This window comes from Pongo abelii, chromosome 7 (assembly GCF_028885655.2).
Source record: "Pongo abelii isolate AG06213 chromosome 7, NHGRI_mPonAbe1-v2.0_pri, whole genome shotgun sequence".
NCBI lineage: Eukaryota > Metazoa > Chordata > Mammalia > Primates > Hominidae > Pongo > Pongo abelii.
In genome coordinates this window covers 333,088-353,154 of record NC_071992.2, presented here as the reverse complement: position 1 = coordinate 353,154, position 20,067 = coordinate 333,088, and the positions used below count along the sequence as shown (strand labels likewise).

General features: G+C 42.3%; 1 protein-coding gene across 3 annotated transcripts in view; it reads left to right on the top strand.

The window, feature by feature from the left end:
• The first annotated feature begins 11,763 nt into the window (after window positions 1-11,763).
• TDRP (testis development related protein) overlaps window positions 11,764-20,067 on the top strand; it is a 53,595-nt gene continuing 45,291 nt past the window's right edge. For 2 of the 3 annotated variants that reach the window (XM_009243493.4, XM_054561141.2), the window contains exon 1: window positions 12,258-12,565. In XM_009243493.4, coding sequence (XP_009241768.3) covers window positions 12,452-12,565 — 114 coding nt within the window. In that variant the 5' untranslated portion in view covers window positions 12,258-12,451. Of the gene's footprint in view, window positions 11,782-12,257; window positions 12,566-20,067 lie in introns of those variants that run through there. The other variant, XM_063726491.1, reaches the window with a different exon arrangement.

The window sequence follows — 20,067 nt, the reverse complement described above, 5'->3', positions numbered from 1 at the left end:
AGAAAATATCAATCATATTTAATTTAAATTTGTTGTAAATTCCCTATCTGTTGCAATGTTTAAATGTTTTACATTTTATAGAGTACTAAATTTCTTAAAAATTCAAAACAGCAGATAAGTTTTAAACACTTTGCCTACATAACATATACTAGATATATAAGGCTTATACAAAATGTGTGTGTGTGTGTTATAATTCATGCATCTATGACTATATAAGCCAAAGTGGAATTTTCTCACTCTGTTCCCCCAAGCTTACCTCCCACAGGTAACCAGCATTACAGTTTGGTGGAAATCCTTTCAGATTGTGTGTTTTCTTAGCAGAGCTAAAATTGCAGTCCAGGTCAATTTGCTCTGGTCTTTCCATTAAATATGATAATGTATATAAAATACTAACAAATGCCTGGCATAGAGAAAGCAGTCAATATTAGATGTAACTTTTATTTTTATTTTATTAATACTGTTCGATGAAGAGAATTGATCAATTAGTGAATATTTATTTGGCAAATACTTTGTTCTTAACACTATAGCAGGCACGGTATAGTCGTAGAAGAATGTATATGAGAAGGTTTACAGAAGTTAGGCAAGGGTATAGAATGTTATATTAACATACTCTTACAGTTTCAGGTAGTGCAGAGGGAAATTTGGGTGGATACAAATATAAATTTTAACGTATCAGGATATGAAGGTTGATTTTTAAGGCCATATTGATCTTAAAGTTTACAGATTACCTAAACTGTCCAGATATTATTGATTGTTTCCTTGATATTAATAAAAACCACTTTCAGGGCAGTGGAAGTTTCTATGTGAGTCTCACTTTAACTTGGTGAATATAACCATTAGGAGTAGGGAGCGCAGACTCTGTTGGACACTCATGCCCTCCGTGGTCCACAGGTGTTTGAGGAATGGGTACCATGGCAAAACATAACCCACCTCATTGATTTCAAAGTCTGAGAGGAGGGGACTGGCCCACCTAGCCCACTGGGGCTACCACCACATGGGAACCAGAGGGTTGCCCCTCCACTACTACTGCCATTGCCCATGTCATGCTTGCTACCCAGGGGCCCAAGGACCTACCCAATCCCCTGGCCCACCACTGTCACCACTGGCACCTAAGCAACCCACCTGGAGGACCAATAATTGGCTCACCTAGACCGGCTAACGTCAGTGCCAGCAGAAGCTGCCCTGGCAAGTACAGGCATGCCTGACGTGCTGCTGCCACCACTGGGGCCTGAGGACTGGCTGACCTGGTGTCCGTATCTCCAGCAAAACTCTACCACAGCCTCCACTAACAATTGCACCCTAAGCCACTGAGGAAATCACAGATACCACTGACACGATTTATAGCCAAAGAAATCATATGGAGACTAGACCACTGCATGCATCCAGAATCAAAGCCAAAGTGCCCTACCCAACCAAAAGCATAGATACATCTTCAGAAAAAATCCTCTCCTACAAAAGTAAATTTAAAAAATTGGAAAAAGCAACTGTTATACCAGATACACAGATACAACATGAGGATGCAAGAAACATAAAAAATCAAGGAAATATGACACCTCTGAAGGAATATAATAATTTTCCAGCAATGAAAAAAAGCTGTAAAATCCTGGAAAAAATTCAAAATAATGATATTAAAGAAGTTCAGCAAGATACAAGAGAATACAGATAAACAAATAAATCAGAAAAACAGTTTAGAATATAAATGATAAATTTACCAGAGATAGATATCATAAAAAAGAACCAAGTATTAGTTTGGTGGAAAAGTAATTGCAGTTTTGGACCCTGAATTTTAAATCATTATAACTAGGCTCAAACACATCTTTATTAATCAAAATAGGAACCATTACAATCAACACATTTTAGCCAATGAGAAATAAGGTTGTTTATTCTGGTAGTGTAAAAATCTGTGCTTTGGGATTTGATGAACTCTTGGAAAGCATTTTCTGCATCCCGCGGGTTGTGGAGGCATTTTCCCAGAAAAAGTTGTCAAGATGCTTGAAGAAGTGGTAGTCGATTGGCAAGAAGTCAGGTGAATATGGCAGATGAGGAAAAACTTCGTAGCCCAATTCGTTCAACTTTTGAAGCAGTTGTGCAATGTGCACTCAGGCGTTGTTATGGAGAAGAATTGAGCCCTTCTGCTGACCAATGCTAGGTTGAAGGCATTGCAATTTTCAGTGCATCTCATTGATTTTTCTGAGCATATTTCTCAGGTGTAACAGTTTTGCTAGGATTCAGATAGCTGTAGTGGATTAGACCAGCAGCAGACCACCAAACAGTGACCATGACCTTTATTTTTGGTGCAAGTTTAGCCTTGGGAAGTGCTTTGAAGCTTCTTCTCAGCCCAACCACTGAGCTAATCATCACTGGTTGTCATATAAAATCCACTTTTCATTGCATGTCACACTCCAAACGAGAAATGGTTCATTGTTGTTGCATAGAATAAGAGAAGATGACACTTAAAGATGACGATTTTTAAAAATTTTCACTCAGCTCATGAGCACTCACTTACTGAGCTTTTTCACCCTTCCAATTTGCTTCAAATGCTGAACGACCACAGAATGGTCGATGTTGAGTTCTTTGGCAACTTCTCGTGTACTTGTAAGAGGATAAGCTTCAATGATTGCTCCCAACTGGTGGTTGTCAACTTCTGATGGCCAGCCACTGTGCTCCTCATCTTCAAGGCTCTGGTCTCCTTTGCAAAACTTCTTGAACCACCATTGCACTGTACATTCATCAGCAGTTCCTTGGCCAAATGTGTTGTTGATGTTGTGAGTGGTCTCCACTGCTTTATGGCCCATTTTGAAATCAAACAAGAAAATCACTCAAATTTGCTTTTTGTCTAACATCATTTCCATAGTCTAAATAAATATAAACAGCAAGTAATGTCATTAGCAAAAAACATAAAGCAATGTACGTTAAAATGATGTATAACATAACCACATTTATTTAAGACTATATTCCAATATCAAATGGCAAATTTCAACAATGCAAAAACCACAATTACTTTTGTACCAACCTAATAGAAATTCTAAAATGGAAGAACTTATTGAATGAAAAAAATATGTATTTGAAAGCTTCCCCAATAGATCAAGCAGATGAAAAAAATTTCAGAACGTGAAGACAGATCCTTTGAAATAACCCAGTCAAATATTAAAACAAAAGAATAAAAAGGAATGAATAAAGACTACATGACAAATGGCACTCCACAAAGTGACCAAATATTCAAATTTTCAGTGTCCATGAGGGTAAAAAGCAAACAAAAGGGATAGAAAACCTTTTAAACAAAATAACAGCTAAAAATTTCCCAACTCTAACAAGAGGTTTAGATATTCAGACACAGGAAGCTCAGAGATCCCCAAATGGATACAATTCAGAAAGGTCTCCATAGCACCTTATAGTCAGACTGTCAAAGGTCAAAGGCAAAAATAGAATTCTAAAAACAGCAAGAGAAAAGCATCTTGTCACTTATAAGGGAAACTCCATCAGACAGCATATTTCTCAGAAGAAACCTTATAGGTCAGGAGATAATTGGACAATATAGTCACTGTGCTGAAAGAAAAAATGTTAGCCAAGGATACTGTACTCAGCAGAGTTATAGTTCATAGATGAAGGAGAAATAAAGTCTTTCCCAGATAAACAAAAGCAGAAAGAAGTAATCACCACTAGACTGGCCCTAAAAGAAATACTTAAGGGAGGCTGTATTAGTCTGTTTTCATGCTGCTGATAAAAGCATACCCAAGACTGGGCAATTTACAAAAGAAAGAGGCTCAATGGACTTACAGTTCCACGTGGCTGGGGAAGCCTCAGAATCATAGTGGAAGGCAAGGAGGAGAAAGTCATGTCTTACATGGATGGCAGCAGGCAAAGAAAGAGAGCTTGTGCAGGAAAACTCCTGTTTTTAAACCCATCAGATCTCATGAGACTTATCACTATCACGAGAACAGCACGAGAAAGACTCATCCCCATGATTCAATTACCTCCCACCAACTCCCTCCCACAACATGTTGGAATTATGGGAGCTACAAGATGAGATTTGGGTGGAGACACAGAGCCAAACCGTATCAGAGGCCTACATCTCAAAGTAAAAGGACAATACCTGCCATCATGAAAACACATGGAAGTATAAAACCCACTGGTAGAACCAACATTCAAATAAGGAAGAGAAAGGAATCAAATGTTACCACTACAGGAAACCACCAAACCACAGTGATAAACAATAAGAGAAAAAGAAAAGAACAAAGGATATACAAAACAACCAGAAATCAATTAATAAAATGACAAAGATAAAGCTTCATATATCAATAATTACCTTCAATGTAATGGATTAAACTTTTCACATAAAATATACACATAAGTTGTGTGGATTTAAAAAATGACCTTTAAGTGCACAATAGACAACTGTTGAAACAAACGAACAAAAATATGACCTAATTATGTGCTGTGTACAAGAAACTCACCTCACTTGAAAAGTGAGACATATATAGTCTGAAAGCAAAGGGATGGAAAAAGATATTCCATGCAAATGGAAACCAAAGGTAAGCAGGAGTAGTTATACTTATATCAGATAAAACAGACTAAGTGAAACATAGTAAAAAAAAAAAGACAAAGAAGGTCATTATATAATGATAAAGGGATTAATTCAGCAAGAGGATATAACAATTCTAAACATATATGCACCAAACACCATAGCACCTAGATAAATAAAGCAAATATTAGATCTCCAGGGAGAGCAAGACTCCAATAGATAATAGTTGAAAACTGCAAAACCCCACTCTCAGCATTAGGCAAATCATCTACACAGAAAATTAGCAAAGAAGCATGGGGGTTTAAACTGTACTTTAGAACAAATAGACCAAACTGACATTTAGAGAACATTTCTCCCAATAACTACAGAATATACATTCTTCTCATCAGCACATGGAACATTCTCCAGAATAGACCATATGTCAGGATACAAAACAAGTCTTGACAAATTTTTAAAAATCAAAATCATACCAAATATCTTCTCAGACCACAGTGAAATAAAACTATAAATCAATAACAAGAAGAACTTTGAAAACTGTACAAATACATGGAAATTAAGCCACATGCATCTGAATGACCATTGAGTCAAAGACGAAATTAAGAAGAAAATCAAAAAATGTTTTGAAATAAATGAAAATCAAAACACAACATATCAAAGCCTATGGGATAACAAAAAAGCAGTGCTAAGAAGGAAGTTTACAGCAATAAATGCTTACATCAAAAAAATAGAAAGGCTAGGCATGGTGGCTTATTCCTGTAATCCCAGCACTTTGGGAGGCTGAGGTGGGAGGATTGCTGAGGACAGGAATGAGACCACCTGGGTAGCATAGTGAGACCTCATCTCTACAAAAAAATTTTAAAAAATTAGCTGAGTGGTCTGGGCATAGTGGCTCATGCCTGTAATCCCAGCACTTTGGAAAACTGAGGCAAGAGGATCATTTGAGGTCAGGAGTTTGAGACCAGCCTGGCCAACATGGTGAAACCCCGTCTCTACTAAAAATAAAAATAAATAAATAAATAAAAAAGCCAGGCCTGGTGGCAGGTGCCTGTAATCCCAGCTACTTGGGAGGCTAAGGCAGGAGAATCTCTTGAACTCAGGAAGCAGAGGTGGCAGTAAGCTGATATCAAACCACTGCACTGCAGCCCGGACAATAGAGCAAGACTCCATCTCCAAAAAAAAAAAAAAAAAATTAGCTGAGTGTGGTGGTGCATACCTGTAGTCCCAGCTACTTGGGAGACTGAGATGGGAGGACCACTTGAGCATAGGAGTTTGAGGCTGCAGTGAGCTGTGATCATGCCACTGCACTCCAGCCTGGGTGACAGAGTGGGACCCTGTATCAAAAAAAAAAAAAAAAAGAAAAAAAAGTAGAAGTATTTCAAATAAACAGTATAATGATGCAACTCAAGGTACTAGAAAACCAACAAAAAAACGAAACCCAAAATTGGAAGAAGGAAATAAATAATAAAGATCAGAGCAGAACAAAATGAAATGGAGACTTAAAAAAGATGCAAAGGAACAACAAAAGGAAAAGGTGTTTTTTTGAAAAGATGAGCAAAATTGATAAACTGCTAGCTATATTAAACAAGAAAAAAAGAGAGAAGATCCAAATATAATCAGAAATGAAAAAGTAGGCATTACAATTGATACCACAGAAATACATAAGATAATTAGAGGCCCTTATGAACCACTATATACTAACAATCTGGAAAACCTAGATGAAATGGATAAATTTCTGGACACATACAAGCTACCAACATTGAATCAGGAAGAAATAGGAAATCTGAACAGACCAATAATGAGATTGGATCAGTAATAAAATGTCTCCCCACAAAGAATAGTCTAGAACTGGATGGCTTTACTGCCAAATTCTACCAAACTTATGAAGAAGAATTAACACAAATTCTCCTCAAATTATTCCAAAAAATTAAAGAGGAAGGAATTCTCCCTGACTCATCCTATGAAGCCAGCATTATTCTGATACCAAAACCAGACAGGTATGCAACAGGAAAAGAAAACTACAGGTCAATATCCTTGATAAACATAGATGCAAAACTTCTCAACAAAATACTACCAAAATGTATCCAACAGCACATCAAAAAGATGACACACCATGATCAAGTGGAATTGATCTCAGAGATGCAAGAATGGCTTAACATACATAAACCAGTAAAGGTGATACATTACATCAACAGAATGAAGGACAGAAACCATATGATAATAGATGTAGAAAAAACATTTGATAAAATTTAACATCCCTTTGTGATAAAAACTCTCAACAAATTAGGCATTGAAATAATATAGCTCAATATAATAAAGGCCATGTGACAAACCCACAGCTAACATCATAGTGAATGAGGAAAACAGAAAGCCTTTCCCTTAAGAATTGGAACAAGACAAGAATAACCACATCTACCATTCCTGTTTAACATAGTACTGAAAGTCCTAACCAGAGCAATCAGGCAAGAGAAAGAAATAAAATGCATCCAAATTGGAAAAGAGGAAGTCAAATTGTCACTCTTCGCAGATAACATGATCTTATATTAGAAAAACCTAAAGATCATAACTTGATCTTACATTAGAAAAACTAAAGAAAAACCAAAATACTCTTAGATCTGATAAATGCAAAAATCAACATACAAAAATCAGTAGTATTTCTATATACCAATAATGAACTAGCTGAGAAAGAAATAAAAAAGGCAATCCCATTTGCAATAGCTACAACAAACAAACAAATAAATAAAACAATGCTAGGAATAAGTTTAACCAAGGAGGTGAAATACCTCTACAAGGAAAACTACAATACACCGATAAAAGAAATTGAAGAGGACACAAACAAATGGAAAGACATCCCATGCTCATGAATTGGAAGAATTAATATTGTTAAAATGACCATACTGTCCAAAGAAATCTACAAATTCAATGAAAACCATATCAAAATATCAATATAATTTTCACAGGAAAAAATCCTAAAATTCATATGGAACCAAAAGAGAGCCCCAATAGCCAAAGCAATCCTGAGTAAAAAAGAATAAATCAGGAGTCATCACACTACCTGCCTTCAAAATATATTATGAGGCTATAGTAATCAAAATAGCATGGAATTGGTATAAAAACAGACACAAACACCAATGGAACAAAATAAAAAGTCCAGAAATAAATCTATGTATTTACAGCCAAATTATTTTTGATAAAGGCACCAATAACAGACATTGGGGAATGGACATGCTCTTCAATAAATGGTGCTAAGAAAACTGGATATTCATATGCAGAAAATTGAAACTGGACCCCTATTTCTCCCAAAATACAAAGATCAACTCAAGATGGATAAAGACTTAAATGTAAGACCTGAAACGGTAAAACTCCTAGAAGAAAATGCAGAAAAAACACTTCAGGACATTGGTCTAGGCAAAGATTTTATGGCTAAGACCTCAATGGCACAGGCAATAAAATCACAAATAGGCAAGTGGTACCAAACCAAAAATGCTCCTGCACAGCAAAGGGAATGATTAACAGAGTGAAGAGACAACCTGTTGAATGGTAGAAAATATTACAAACAATTCGTCTGACAAGGAACTAATATCCAGAATACACAAGGAACTAAAACAACTAAACAGTAAAAAAATAATAACCATCCCATTAGAAAGTAGGCAAAGGACATGAATAGACATTTCTCAAAAGAATATATACAAATGGCCAACAAGTATACGAAAAAATGCTCAACATCACTAATTATCTGGGAAAGGCAAATCAAAACCACAGTGAAATATCATCTTACTCCAGTTATAATGGCTATTATTAAAAAGACAAGAAATAGGCTGGGTGTGGTGGCTCACACCTGTAATCCTAGCACTTTGGGAGGCCGAGGTGGCCAGATCACGAGGTCAGGAGATCGAGACCATCCTGGCTAACACGCTGAAACCCCATCTCTACTAAAAATACAGAAAATTAGCCAGGCATGGTGGCAAGCGCCAGTAGTCCCAGCTACTCGGGAGGCTGAGGCAGGAGATCGCTTGAACCTGGGAGGTGGAGGTTGCGGTGAGCCGAGATCATGCCACTGCACTCCAGCCTGGGTGACAGAGCGAGACTCCGTCTAAAAAAAAAAACAGAAAGAAAAGAAAAAAAATAAAGAGACAAGAAATAACAGATGCTGGCATGGATGTGGAGAAAAGGGAGCTTATACACTGTTGGTAAGAATATAAATTAGTACAGCCATACAGATTTCTCAAAAAAAAAAAAAAACACTAAAAATAAACTACCATATGATCCAGCAATCCCACTATTGGATATTTATCCAAAGGAAACGAAATTATTATATCAAAGGGATATTTGCATACCCATGTTTATTGAAGCATTAATCACAATAGTAAAGATATGGAGTCAACCTAAGTGTCCATCAACAGATGAATGGATGAAGAAAATGTGGTGCATATACAGAATGGAATAGTATTTGATCATAAAAAGGAATCATATCCTGTCATTTGCAGCAACATGGATGGAACTGGAGATCATTATGTTAAGTGAAATAAGCCAGACATAGACAAATATCACATGTTCTCACTCATATGTGAGAGCTAAAAAAAAATCCTGATATCCTGGAGGTAGAGAATAGAATGGTAGTTACCAGATGCTGGGAAGGTGTGTATGTTGGGGGAGAAGTAAAGTCAGGTTGGTTAATGAGTACAAACACGCAGTTAGAAGGCAATGTTTGATAGCAGAGTAGGGTAGCTATAGTTAGCAACAATGCATTGTATAGTTCAAAATAGCTAGAAAGGAAAACTTGAAATATTACCAACACATAGAATTGAAAAATACCCAAGTTCATATATACCCCAAATATTCTAACTTGATCATTACACATTCCATGCTTGTAACAAAATATCAAATGTACCCCCATATATGTAAAATATTATGGATCCATTTTTTAAAAAAGTCAGAGGACTGAGGGAACAACTGTCTTCAAATCCAACCTCTGCTGAATCACCTCCATGGATAAGAAACTTGTAGTTTTTAAACAGCTTTGGTTGCTAGAAAGTTCTATATGGCACCCCAAACCCCACTCCTATTTAAAATTAAGTTTGCCAGAGCAAAATCTCACTAAGTTGAGCCTTATGCATTTTGAATTCAGACAGAGATGACACACTTGATCTTTACTTAGTAAAAAATTAGAGTTCCTGTACCAGTGAGTTTTCAGTGGCCAAATTAGCCAATAAGGGCAATTCAGTTTAAAATGAATAGCTGCCTCCACCTGAGGCCTCAGTAGATGAAGATTCTTTAACCATGACTTTCTCGATCCCAAAATGGATTTTTAGTGGTAACAATTGTATTTTTATGACACTGGATTGTGTAAAGTATGCCTCTTATGGACCTTAACAATAGCATGATTTAATTATATAAAACTCATAGAGGAGCGAATGAATGAACTGAGTCAAATTCATAGAACTCGGGAAAGTTCTTCTCAAAATTCCAGAAATGCCTGCTGCTCTGTAACAGCCATTTCACCGGCTTCTCCCACCCAACCCCCTTCCCTCTCATTTGTGCCAGGCCTTTAGGTTGTGCCTGACCAGCTGTGCTCTTCTGCAGAAGAAAGCTAAATGTCTAAAATATTCAGTAAGTTAGCTTTTTTATTTAGCAAGCCTCGCCTTCTTCCAGATCGTCGTGGATTTGCAAGGGATTACAGTTTAATGACAATTCATGGAGTGGATGTTGCTAGACTGAGAGGAAGCCAGCTGTGTGGGTATAAGCCCTGTGTTCCTTCGCATTAGCCAGGGGGATTTATGTAATTTGTCCAAGTGTTCTGAGTTGGTTTTCTGTGTTTTATTTGTAGCGTCTTTATATGGGCTGTGTTTGGATCCTGGCTTTGTTTTGCAACCTCTGTTTTATAGTTTTTGACTTTCATCAGTTTGTGCTTGCGGTGTGCTTATTTTGACAGCACCCCGGAGCCACACCATGCCATCTTGCATTTGCAATTTTCTAAGCCTCCTAGCCCAGGAGGTCAGGCCTATTAGGCCTTGTTTGAAAAGGAGCATATATACATTTTTTACATTCTTATTATTTGCGTGAAGAGGAACTCTCAAATTTAAGTTTGTACTGGGTGAAGTGGTCCTTGGTAGGCGCCAGTGTTTTATTCTATTTGGTGATGTTTGTGGCCGGTAGGTTTAGCGGTCACCGGGGGAGCCAGGGATGTGGGAGCGGTGCTGCCCTCCTCTCTGGGTGACGGTATAGTTAGGTTAGTATCGTTAGGTTATTATCTGGCTCTTCCGACTCGGCTGGGGGCTCCTGCCAGGCCCAGCCCCCGCCCTCCCCGTGCGTCCCGCGCCAGGGCCCCGAGGTCCCCCCAGGCCTTGGGCACGGGAGCCACCCCCTCGGTTCTCCGGGATCCTGGCCGGCATCTCTCAAAGACAATTCAGAGTTCCTTTCATCTTAAAAGCCTTGCTGCTCATCACTTCTGGGAAACTCAAAATATACATTTCATTTTTTTAAGAGTCGTAAAGTTACGAAGCTTGCAGTTTTCAAGGGAGCTCACAGTTCTGGATCCTCCTTTAAAACGCGCTTTTACATGACTGAACACATGAATACATATTTGGTGTGAGAAAGAAGCGATACGAAGCGCGTCGCGGGAAAAATTAACTTGCTGGGCGGGAGCGGACGCCCAGAATCCCCCGTTCCCGCGGCTCCGTCCCGGGCTCCGGGGTCGCCTCGCCGGCTCCTTTCGGCCTGGGAACCAGGCGGTTCTGCCCTCAGGAATCTGTGGGCGCATCTCCCGCTTCTGACTCTTACAAAGCCATAGCCACGCGGGAAAACGTTCTCCGGGCCCTGAGCCCCAACCTGGGCGCCGCGGGGCTTCCCAGGGGTTCTGCGCGGCCCGGCACCACGGCCCCATCCCCGCCCCCCACCGCCGTCCGTCCAGGCCGAGCCAGCAGCGCCCCAGGCCCCAGCGGCCCCACCGCCCACCAGGGCTGGGCGAGGCTTCCTCTCGGCGCCCCCACTATCCCGCGACCTCGGGCGCCGGAGGGGACGAGTTCCGGATGCCCCGGAGGCCCGGCGCCCAGGCTCCCAGAGATGCCCTGCAGCGCTGGGGTACAGTAGCCGCTCCGCGGACCGTGCGCCCTCCACCTTCCCCTCAGCCTTGCCGCGGCCTGAGCGTCAGCGGCGCGCATGCGCACTGCGCCTCTCGGCCGTTGCCTTGGTGACCCGGGCGGACGTGGCCACGCCCTCCGGCCAGGGTCGGGGAGCGGGTGGGGGGAGGGGGCAGCCCGGGAGTAAGTGGGGGTCCGTGGGGGAGAAGGAGAGAACCGGGAGAGGGGAATTTGTGGGGGCCGGGTGGGGGCTTGGGGGTAGAGGAGGACCCAGGGAACCGGCGATGGGGCAGGGCTAGGGGCTTGGTGGGGGCTCAGGATGGGGGCGTTCCCGCGTGAGGAAGCAGCTAGGGGCGGGTGGGTAGGGGTCAAGGTGGGGGGACCAGGTGACGGGGTAGCCTGGGGTGAGGACGTCGTTCAGTAGAACAGTGAGGGGCGAGGGTCTCGCCGGGGCGGTGGCGGGGACCACACTGGGAGGAGGGGGCCTGACCTTTCTGTGGGGGATGGGATTCGGAGTCCCGTCCAATTTGGGGGTGGGTCTGGTCCTGGGGAAGGTTTGGGGGCGGGTCTGGTCTTGGGGACGGTTTGGGGCGGGCCTGGTCCTGAGGAGGGCTTGGGGCCGGCCTGGTTCTGGGGATGGTTTGGGGGCGGGCCGGGTCCTGGGGAGGGTTTGGGGCGGGCCTGGTGGGGAGGGGGCGGGCCTAGTTCTGGGGGTGCCCCGCCCCCGCCTAGCCCCGCCCGGCCCACTGGGCCCGCGTCCCGCAGGAGCCGCAGGCAGAGCGTCCGGCGGCCGGGAGGGACGCGGACCCACAGCTCGACGCACGGACTGAGGGACGCCGGAGCCCGCCCGACCATGTGGAAGCTGGGCCGGGGCCGGGTGCTGCTGGACGAGCCCCCCGAGGAGGAGGACGGCCTGCGTGGGGGGCCGTCGCCGGCAGCCGCCGCCGCCGCCGCCGCCCAGGCGCAGGTGAGGGGGTGCGCAGGTGGGGAGTGCTAGTAGGCCGGGGGCGCGCAGGTGGAGGGCGGGGGTGGGCGGCGCGCAGGTAGAGGGCTAGGGTGGGCGGCGCGCAGGTGGAGGTGCGGGTAGTTGGGGGCACAGTTTGGGCGGGCAGGTGAGGTTGGGGCCGCGTAGCTCCGGGGCGCGGCTCGCTAGGTGCCCGAGTGCGGAGTCGGAGAACTTGACCCGAGGCTGGTCCTGGGCTGAGTTGCCGCTGTGGTCCGCGTGGATCCACTCCCCGCTTTACTGGCCAGGGCTGCCGGCGTTCTCGCCGCTTGCAGGGGGCCCAGTGCCCCTACATGTGTTACTCGGGGCTCAGTCCCAGGCGAGCGGGGACGCAGGGCGCGCACCCAGCGGCGCGGGCGTCGTGGGCCCGGGACGCAGAGGTCCACGCCGGGTGCTCGCGTCCCGGGTGGAGCTGGCGGAGAAGGCCTGAATCATCGCGCACCCGGACGGCCTCCTGGCGGACACTAAGCAGCTTTGGACCACCATAGCTCAGTGTTAAGTGGGCTAAATGTTTGTTTGCATAACAAGTATTTTCTTAAATCCTTGATTTTTCTGAAGGAAGCCGGCAGAAGTCCTTTATACTGAAAACTGAAAGGCCTTTGCCTGAAGAGTGTAGAGATATGTTTGGTATGTCTAGAATTTTTTAATTGAAAGGGCTCCCAGGTGGGCCCTGTGTGCCTTAGATGTGCCCTCCCCCACCCCCCTCTCCCGCCTCCCTTTTTTCATTGCAGTGCTCTTTTTCGTGTACAATGAAATTTAGGTCAGAAATCCAGCTTTCTGGATCATAAAATATCTTTCTGTTAAACGTGTGGCAACTTCCTCCTGTTAAGGAGGAATGCTGTTAAGGCCGAGTGGAGGCTAAGGATTTGTACCTTTCTTCCGAGGACTTGGAAATAGTTTCTGAGCAGAAGAGTTTCTCTTAGGGTCTGGAGTTGTTTCTTCTTGATAGACATTTCCTATGAAAGTTAAATTCCATTCTTAACTCATGGAAAATGGAGCCGATTATGTTAAGCGCTTAAATATGGTTACTATCTGAACTTTTTTGAGAAATTTCTTTTAGGTAGCGTTAGTGCTTACCTACCCTTTTTTTTTTTTTTTAATTTCAGAATGTTAGAGTTACTAGAAACAGCTCTCTTCTTGAATGTAATGATGAGAATTTATATGTGGCTACAGAGTTAACTGCAGAAGCTATAAATAACTAATGTTGGTCAAAGATGAGCCATATTATTGTTTCTGGATAGAGCCTTGAGAATTTTAAACTGAGGCTTCCTATGTTTTCCCATTTTTCCTAATGAATCCTGAAACCCACTTTTTTTTCTTAAGTTTTTATTTTTTATTTTGAGACAGGGTCTTGCCCTGTTTACTAGGCTGGAGTGCAGTGGCGCAATCTCGGCTCACTACGGCCTCAGCCTGCCGGGGCTCAAGCGATTCTCCTCCCTCAGCCTCTGTAGTAGCTGGGACTACAAGTGCGCACCACCTCACCTGGCTAATTTTAAAAAACCGTTTTTGTGGAAATGGGGTCTTGCTATGTTGTCCAGGCAGATCTGGAACTCCTGGACTCAAGTGATCCGCCCTGCCTCAGCCTCCCAAAGTACTAGGATCACAGGCGTGAGTCACCTGGCCTTAAGTTCTTATTTTGAAAAATTTCTAACGTGCAGAAAAGTAGAAGAATAAGAGATTCTTCCTCGTATCCTCCACCTGGATTCAATCGCTGGCAGTGCCTTCGTTAAAGCTCCTTTTCTGATTTTCTCTTTACAGAATTGTCATCTATACTTTTTTTTTTTTTTTTTGAGATGGAGTTTCACTCTTGTTGCCCAGGGTGGGGTGCAATGGCGTGATCTCAGCTCACCGCAACCTCCCGGGTTCAAGTGATTCTCCTGCCTTAACCTCCTGAGTAGCTGGGATTACAAGCATGTGTCACCACGCCTGGCTAATTTTGTATTTTTAGTAGAGACGGGGTTGTCCATGTTGGTCAGGCTGGTCTCGAACTCCCGACCTCAGGTGATCTGCCCTCCTCGGCCTCCTAAAGTGCTGGGATTACTGGCGTGAGCCACCGTTCCTGGCCTGTTATCTATTATCTATACATCTAAAGTGTGTGTTGGTTTTGGGGGAAAAAAGCTTTAATAGACTTTATTTCTCCGGTATCCAGTTTTAGGTGCCCAGCAAATTTAAGGAGAAAGTACAGAGAGTTCTCATGGATCCCCAGCCCCCCACTATCATCACCCCCGACAGAGTGGTGCGTTTGTTACAATCTGTGGACCTACACGGGCTCATGGTCCTAACCTGGGAGGGCTCACTCGTGCGTTCTATGGTTTGGAGAAATGTGTGCTGATGTGTGCCCACCATTATAGTGTCACACACGGGAGTTTTGCTGCCCTAGAGACCCTCTGTGCGCCCTCCCTCCCCGGAACCCCTGGCAACCATTGATCTTTGTACTGTCCCCATAGTTTTCCAGAATGTCATTTGGTTGCATTCACAGTGTGTAGCCTTTTCAGGTAGGCTTCTCTCACTTAGAAAGATGCATTTAAGGTTCCTGCATTTCTTTTCATGGCTTGTGGCTCATTTCTTTTTAGCACTGAATAGTATTCCACTGTCTGGGTGTACCACAGTTTATCCCTTCACCCTCTGGAGGGCATGTTGGTTGCTTTCACGTTTTGGCAATTGTGAATAAACATCAGTTTATTTATTGCTGTAAACGTCAGGTGCAGGTTTTTGTGTGAATGTGAGTTTCCAACTTACTTGGGTAAATACCTAGGAGCCTGATTGCTGGATTGCATGGTGAGAGTGTTTAGTTTTATAAGAAACCGCCAAACTATCTTCCAAAGTGGCTGCACCAGTTTGAACTCCCATGGGCAATGAATGAGATTTCCTTTTGCTCCACCTCCTTACCAGCATTTGGTGCTCTCAGTATCTAGATTTTGTCCATCCAGGTAGGTGTGTGGTGGTTTCTCTTTGTCTTGAATTGTGATTCCCTGATGATAAATGACATGAGCATCTTTTCAGACGCGTACTTGTCATCTGTGTCCCTTTTTTGGTGAGGTGTCTGTTTAGATCTTTTGCCACATTTTTTAATTAGGTGGTTTGATTTCTCATTGTTGAGTTGTAAGAGTTCTTTGTATGTTTTGGATACTAGTCCTTTATATGTATGTGTTTTATAAAGATTTTCTCCCAATCTGTGGCTTCACATTCTCTTGACAGTGTCTTTTTCAGAGCAGAAGTTTTTAATTTTAATGAAGCTTCACTATGAATTATTTCTTTCATGGTTGTGCCTTTGGTATTATATTGAAAAAGCCATCACTGTACCCAAGGTTTTCCCAGTTATCTGCTAGTTGTGAATTTTGACTGTGGTTTTTATGTTACTTTATTAAGGGTATCCAAAGTTTGTGTTGAAAAACATTGCTATATAAAAATAGAGAAAAGCTGTGTTAATTATGACAGATTAGTCATATTCTAAATTTAGTTAATTTCTTCAAGAGGACTGATCTTTATTGCAAAGCTAACTTAGAATTAAGACAAGTTAGAATTAAATTTAAATTAAATTAAATTAGAATTAAATTTTGAAATTCATGAAAAGTCATAAAACTTCTGCCTACAAAATTTTAAAGTTGAGAGACGTAGGAATTAATATGCAAATAGGATTTAATGAATCTGTTAAATTCACTGTCACGTTAGAAGTTCTCAATTCTGTTTCATTCTTAGTCTTTTGTCCTACCCTCCAAATCTGTCAGTCAGTGTGATGTTGAACGTGCAGGTTGAGAGCACATTCTGCTTGATTCTAGAAAGGGATTCTGTTTGCAATCATATCTGTCCTGTTGCCTTTCTTGAACATCAGGTTACAGTTTCATGCGCGTCTGTGTGAAGAGACCACCAAACAGGCTTTGTGTGAGCAACGTGGCTGTTTATTTCACCTGGGTGCAGGCGGGCTGAGTCCGAAAAGAGAGTCAGCGAAGGGAGATAGGGGTGGGGCTGTTTTATAGGATTTGGTAAGGTAATGGAAAATTACAGTCAAAGGGGGTTGTTCTCTGGTGGGCAGGGGTGGATCTCACAAAGTACATTCTCAAGGGTGGGGAGAATTACAAAGAACCTTAAGGGTGGCGGAGACTACAAAGTACATTGATCAGTTAGGGTGGGGCAGGAACAAATCACAATGGTGGAATGTCATCAGTTAAGGCTGTTTTTACTTCTTTTGTGGACCTTCAGTTACTTTAGGCCATCTGGATGTATACGTGCAAGTCACAGGGGATGCGATGGCCTGGCCTGGGCTCAGAGGCCTGACACACAGCTTTTGGTTTTTTTTTTTTTTTTTTTTTTTTAAGTGAAAAAGTAAGATAATGTTAGGTTCCAATAAATTTGAAGTGTGAAGCATTCAAAATTACTTCGATTTAAGGGACACTTAACTATTACTAAAATAATTTTAACATTTTAGAAAATAAACTTCTCTGAGCATCTTTTTAGGCTATGGGCCCTTTTTTTTAGTCATAAATACACATCTATTTTGTATTAACATATAACCGCAAGGTTTATAAGGAGAATCATTCATTGCAGTCCTTCAACAGAAAGACACAAGTTTTAATGAATCTAATGTTACTTGAAGAAAAACTGCTAATGCATATGGTAAAATATTTCTGCTAATGCATATGGTAAAATATTTCTTGAGATTGTTAGGTCTTAACTTCTTCAAAGTTTCTAATGGGAAACATTGTTAAGCTCTTCTGTGTATCTGTCCATGAAACATTTATGCAGATACGTAAGTGTGTGTTCAGAAACAAAGATTTGCTGTCTCACTGTTCACATTTTTCTGTACCTTGAGTTCCCTTCATAATATGTGTCTCATGGAGTGCTTCCCGTTTCAGTACTGCTAGCTGGAAAAAATCCATTTTAAGGCTGTGTGATACTAAATGATATTAAATTTCTGTGACAAAATTTATTTCATTGGGCCTCTTATGGTTGTTGATATAAAGGTTGCTGAGCTGTCTTCTAACCTCTGCCCCTCAAAGTTTTATGCAAATAGTAGAGAAAGAAGTGCAGAGAACTGTTCAACATGGATGGTTTAGATGGGTCTAACACGGACAGTGTAGAAGAGTTCATCAGTTGCCTCTAAACTGGATTGCATAGGGATTTGGCTAGCCTTAACTAATGGCTTTCTAAACAAAACTCAGAATTTTTGACATGTTTTCACTTACAAATTTAAAAGGCTTAGACATATTCTGTAGACATTGCAAAGAAAAAAGACATCAAGGACTGTTTCAGGTGTTTTAAAATCATGCTTGGAGATGGGGAGAGCCAAGGAATAGTGAATCTTAGTTTAGATGACACAAAGTCACACTTTTATGCCACTGTGAGGCTCTGTGATGTTTGCTTTAGTGGTGTCTGGGAAGAAACTCCAGTGGAGTAAACTCAATAGCTAGTGGAGTAAACTCAATAGCTCGTGTTGACGATCGCTGTGAAATCCAGAAAAGGCCTGATGTTCTGCTGGAGGGCGGGTATGTGGGGAGGCAGAGGCCTTTCTCTCCCTGCTTGTATAGCTAACATTTTGTTACTGTTTTCCATTATTTCTCTTTAAAAATAAAGCTCTTTTCTTATGCAGACATTAACCTGCAGTAAACACCTTCACACCTGCCTTTTCCCATTTGCAGTAAGTTGTAGCCCTTAGCAGTACATGAAGAGCTTCTTCATTCTTTCATCTGTATTTGTGTGTTAAATATTACACAGTCATCCTAGTTCATTCAGGCCACTGTAACAGAATAGGATAAACTGGGCAGCTTCAACAACAAACATTTATTTCTCCAGTTCCGGAGGCTGGAAGTTTTAAATCAGGGTGCTTTGTTCTTGGTGAGGGGCTGCTTCCTGGTTTGCAGAGGGCACTGCCTTCACACTACATCCTCTCAAGGCAGAGGGAGCTCCAGCTTCTTACCCTCATATTAGGACACTCATCCCATCGTGGGGTCCCACCCTCATGACTGCCATCTCACCCTGATCACCTCTTAGATAGATACCCACCTGCACATGCCATCACATGAGGGGATGTGAGTTCTGGGGACACAAAACATTCAGTCCACAGCAATTGCATTTCCTTACATGGATATACAGGATTTTAAATACAAATTTAGAAAACGAGTCCCCTGTTGATGCCTTTAGGGGTTTATTTCTAGTCTCTTTCTATTACAGGCCTGCAGAAGAAGTGGAGCTGTCCAAGGATGTGTGCATTTGTGGTTTTGATGGATGTCTCCAAATTGCCCTCTGAAAGAGGCAGTCCTGGTTTACATTCCAACCAGCAGCATATGCGAATGTTTCTCACCAGTGTGGTGTGATGCGCATGTCTTCAAGATTTTAGATCTGATGGGGGGAAAGGTTGCATCTTAATGTGATTTTAATTTGCCTTTCTCTTATTTATATTCAATAGCTTCTTAGATGTTCACAAGCCTAATGAAGACTTCTAAAGACTTCTCCGCCAGTCCCATTACCATGTCATTGAATGTATGGAACTGTAGTCAAGATAACTGTATTTGCATGAAAATACAGTTGGGTAGTTTAGATTTGGACTTGGTTTCCGGTGAGCCTTGATTGAATCTACACCCTATCTCTGCCTTTTATTAAGCTACTTGACCTAGCCAAGTGTCAGTTTTGTTTTTTAGCTGTAAAATTGGGATAAATAGAGCTATCACTAGTGTTTATTGAGGCGGTGCTTAGCCCCTGTTCATAAGTTCTTGATATGGGTTGGTGCCACCATCTGACACATGCTTACAAAGCAGGAGGGACCGGGAAGGCCACACAGCTGCCAACAGACTCTATCTGACCCAGCTTTAGTCAGGACCTTGCTTTTGTCCTGCCCAGCCTCAGTAGAAGTCCCTGCAGTGAGAACCTCCTCACCCTTGATGTCTGATTGAGTTCCTCATCCCCTGGCCTTGATGTCTGAGTTCTTGGCCCACCTGTAGCAAGAATCCCCCACCCTTGATGTCTTCTCTTGGTCACTTTCCATCCCGAGACCCCTTTGCGGTTGGCTGCAAATCACAGGTGTCTTTGTCTGTTGGAAGCTGAACCAAACCTCTCTCCTCTATTGAGAGCCTTGATTGGAGTCTCCCTGTGTTAACAATGCCGCAGAAGCTTTTTCTTTATCAGTGGTGAAAGGTTGCAGACATTTTGTTTTAAAAACAAAACCTCTTCCCAACCAAGAAAACTTAACAATATAGGAAGAGAAATAAAATAATTTTATTATGAAGAAGCACTTAGCTAGGATGGGACACATCACAGGCACAGATTGTGAAGATGAAAGAAATCTTACTCTTTAATATAGCCAAGTAGATACAACCCATTGTATTCATGTTTTCAAGATAAAATTGCTAAATTTATCCTAGCTTTACAGGGAGGCAGGATTTGCAACTTGGAGTCAGGTGACAGCTGAAGTTAGGCTCGTCTCCTCTGGGAAATGTCCTCTTCTGTTTCAGGTAGTTGTGAGACTGATAGGA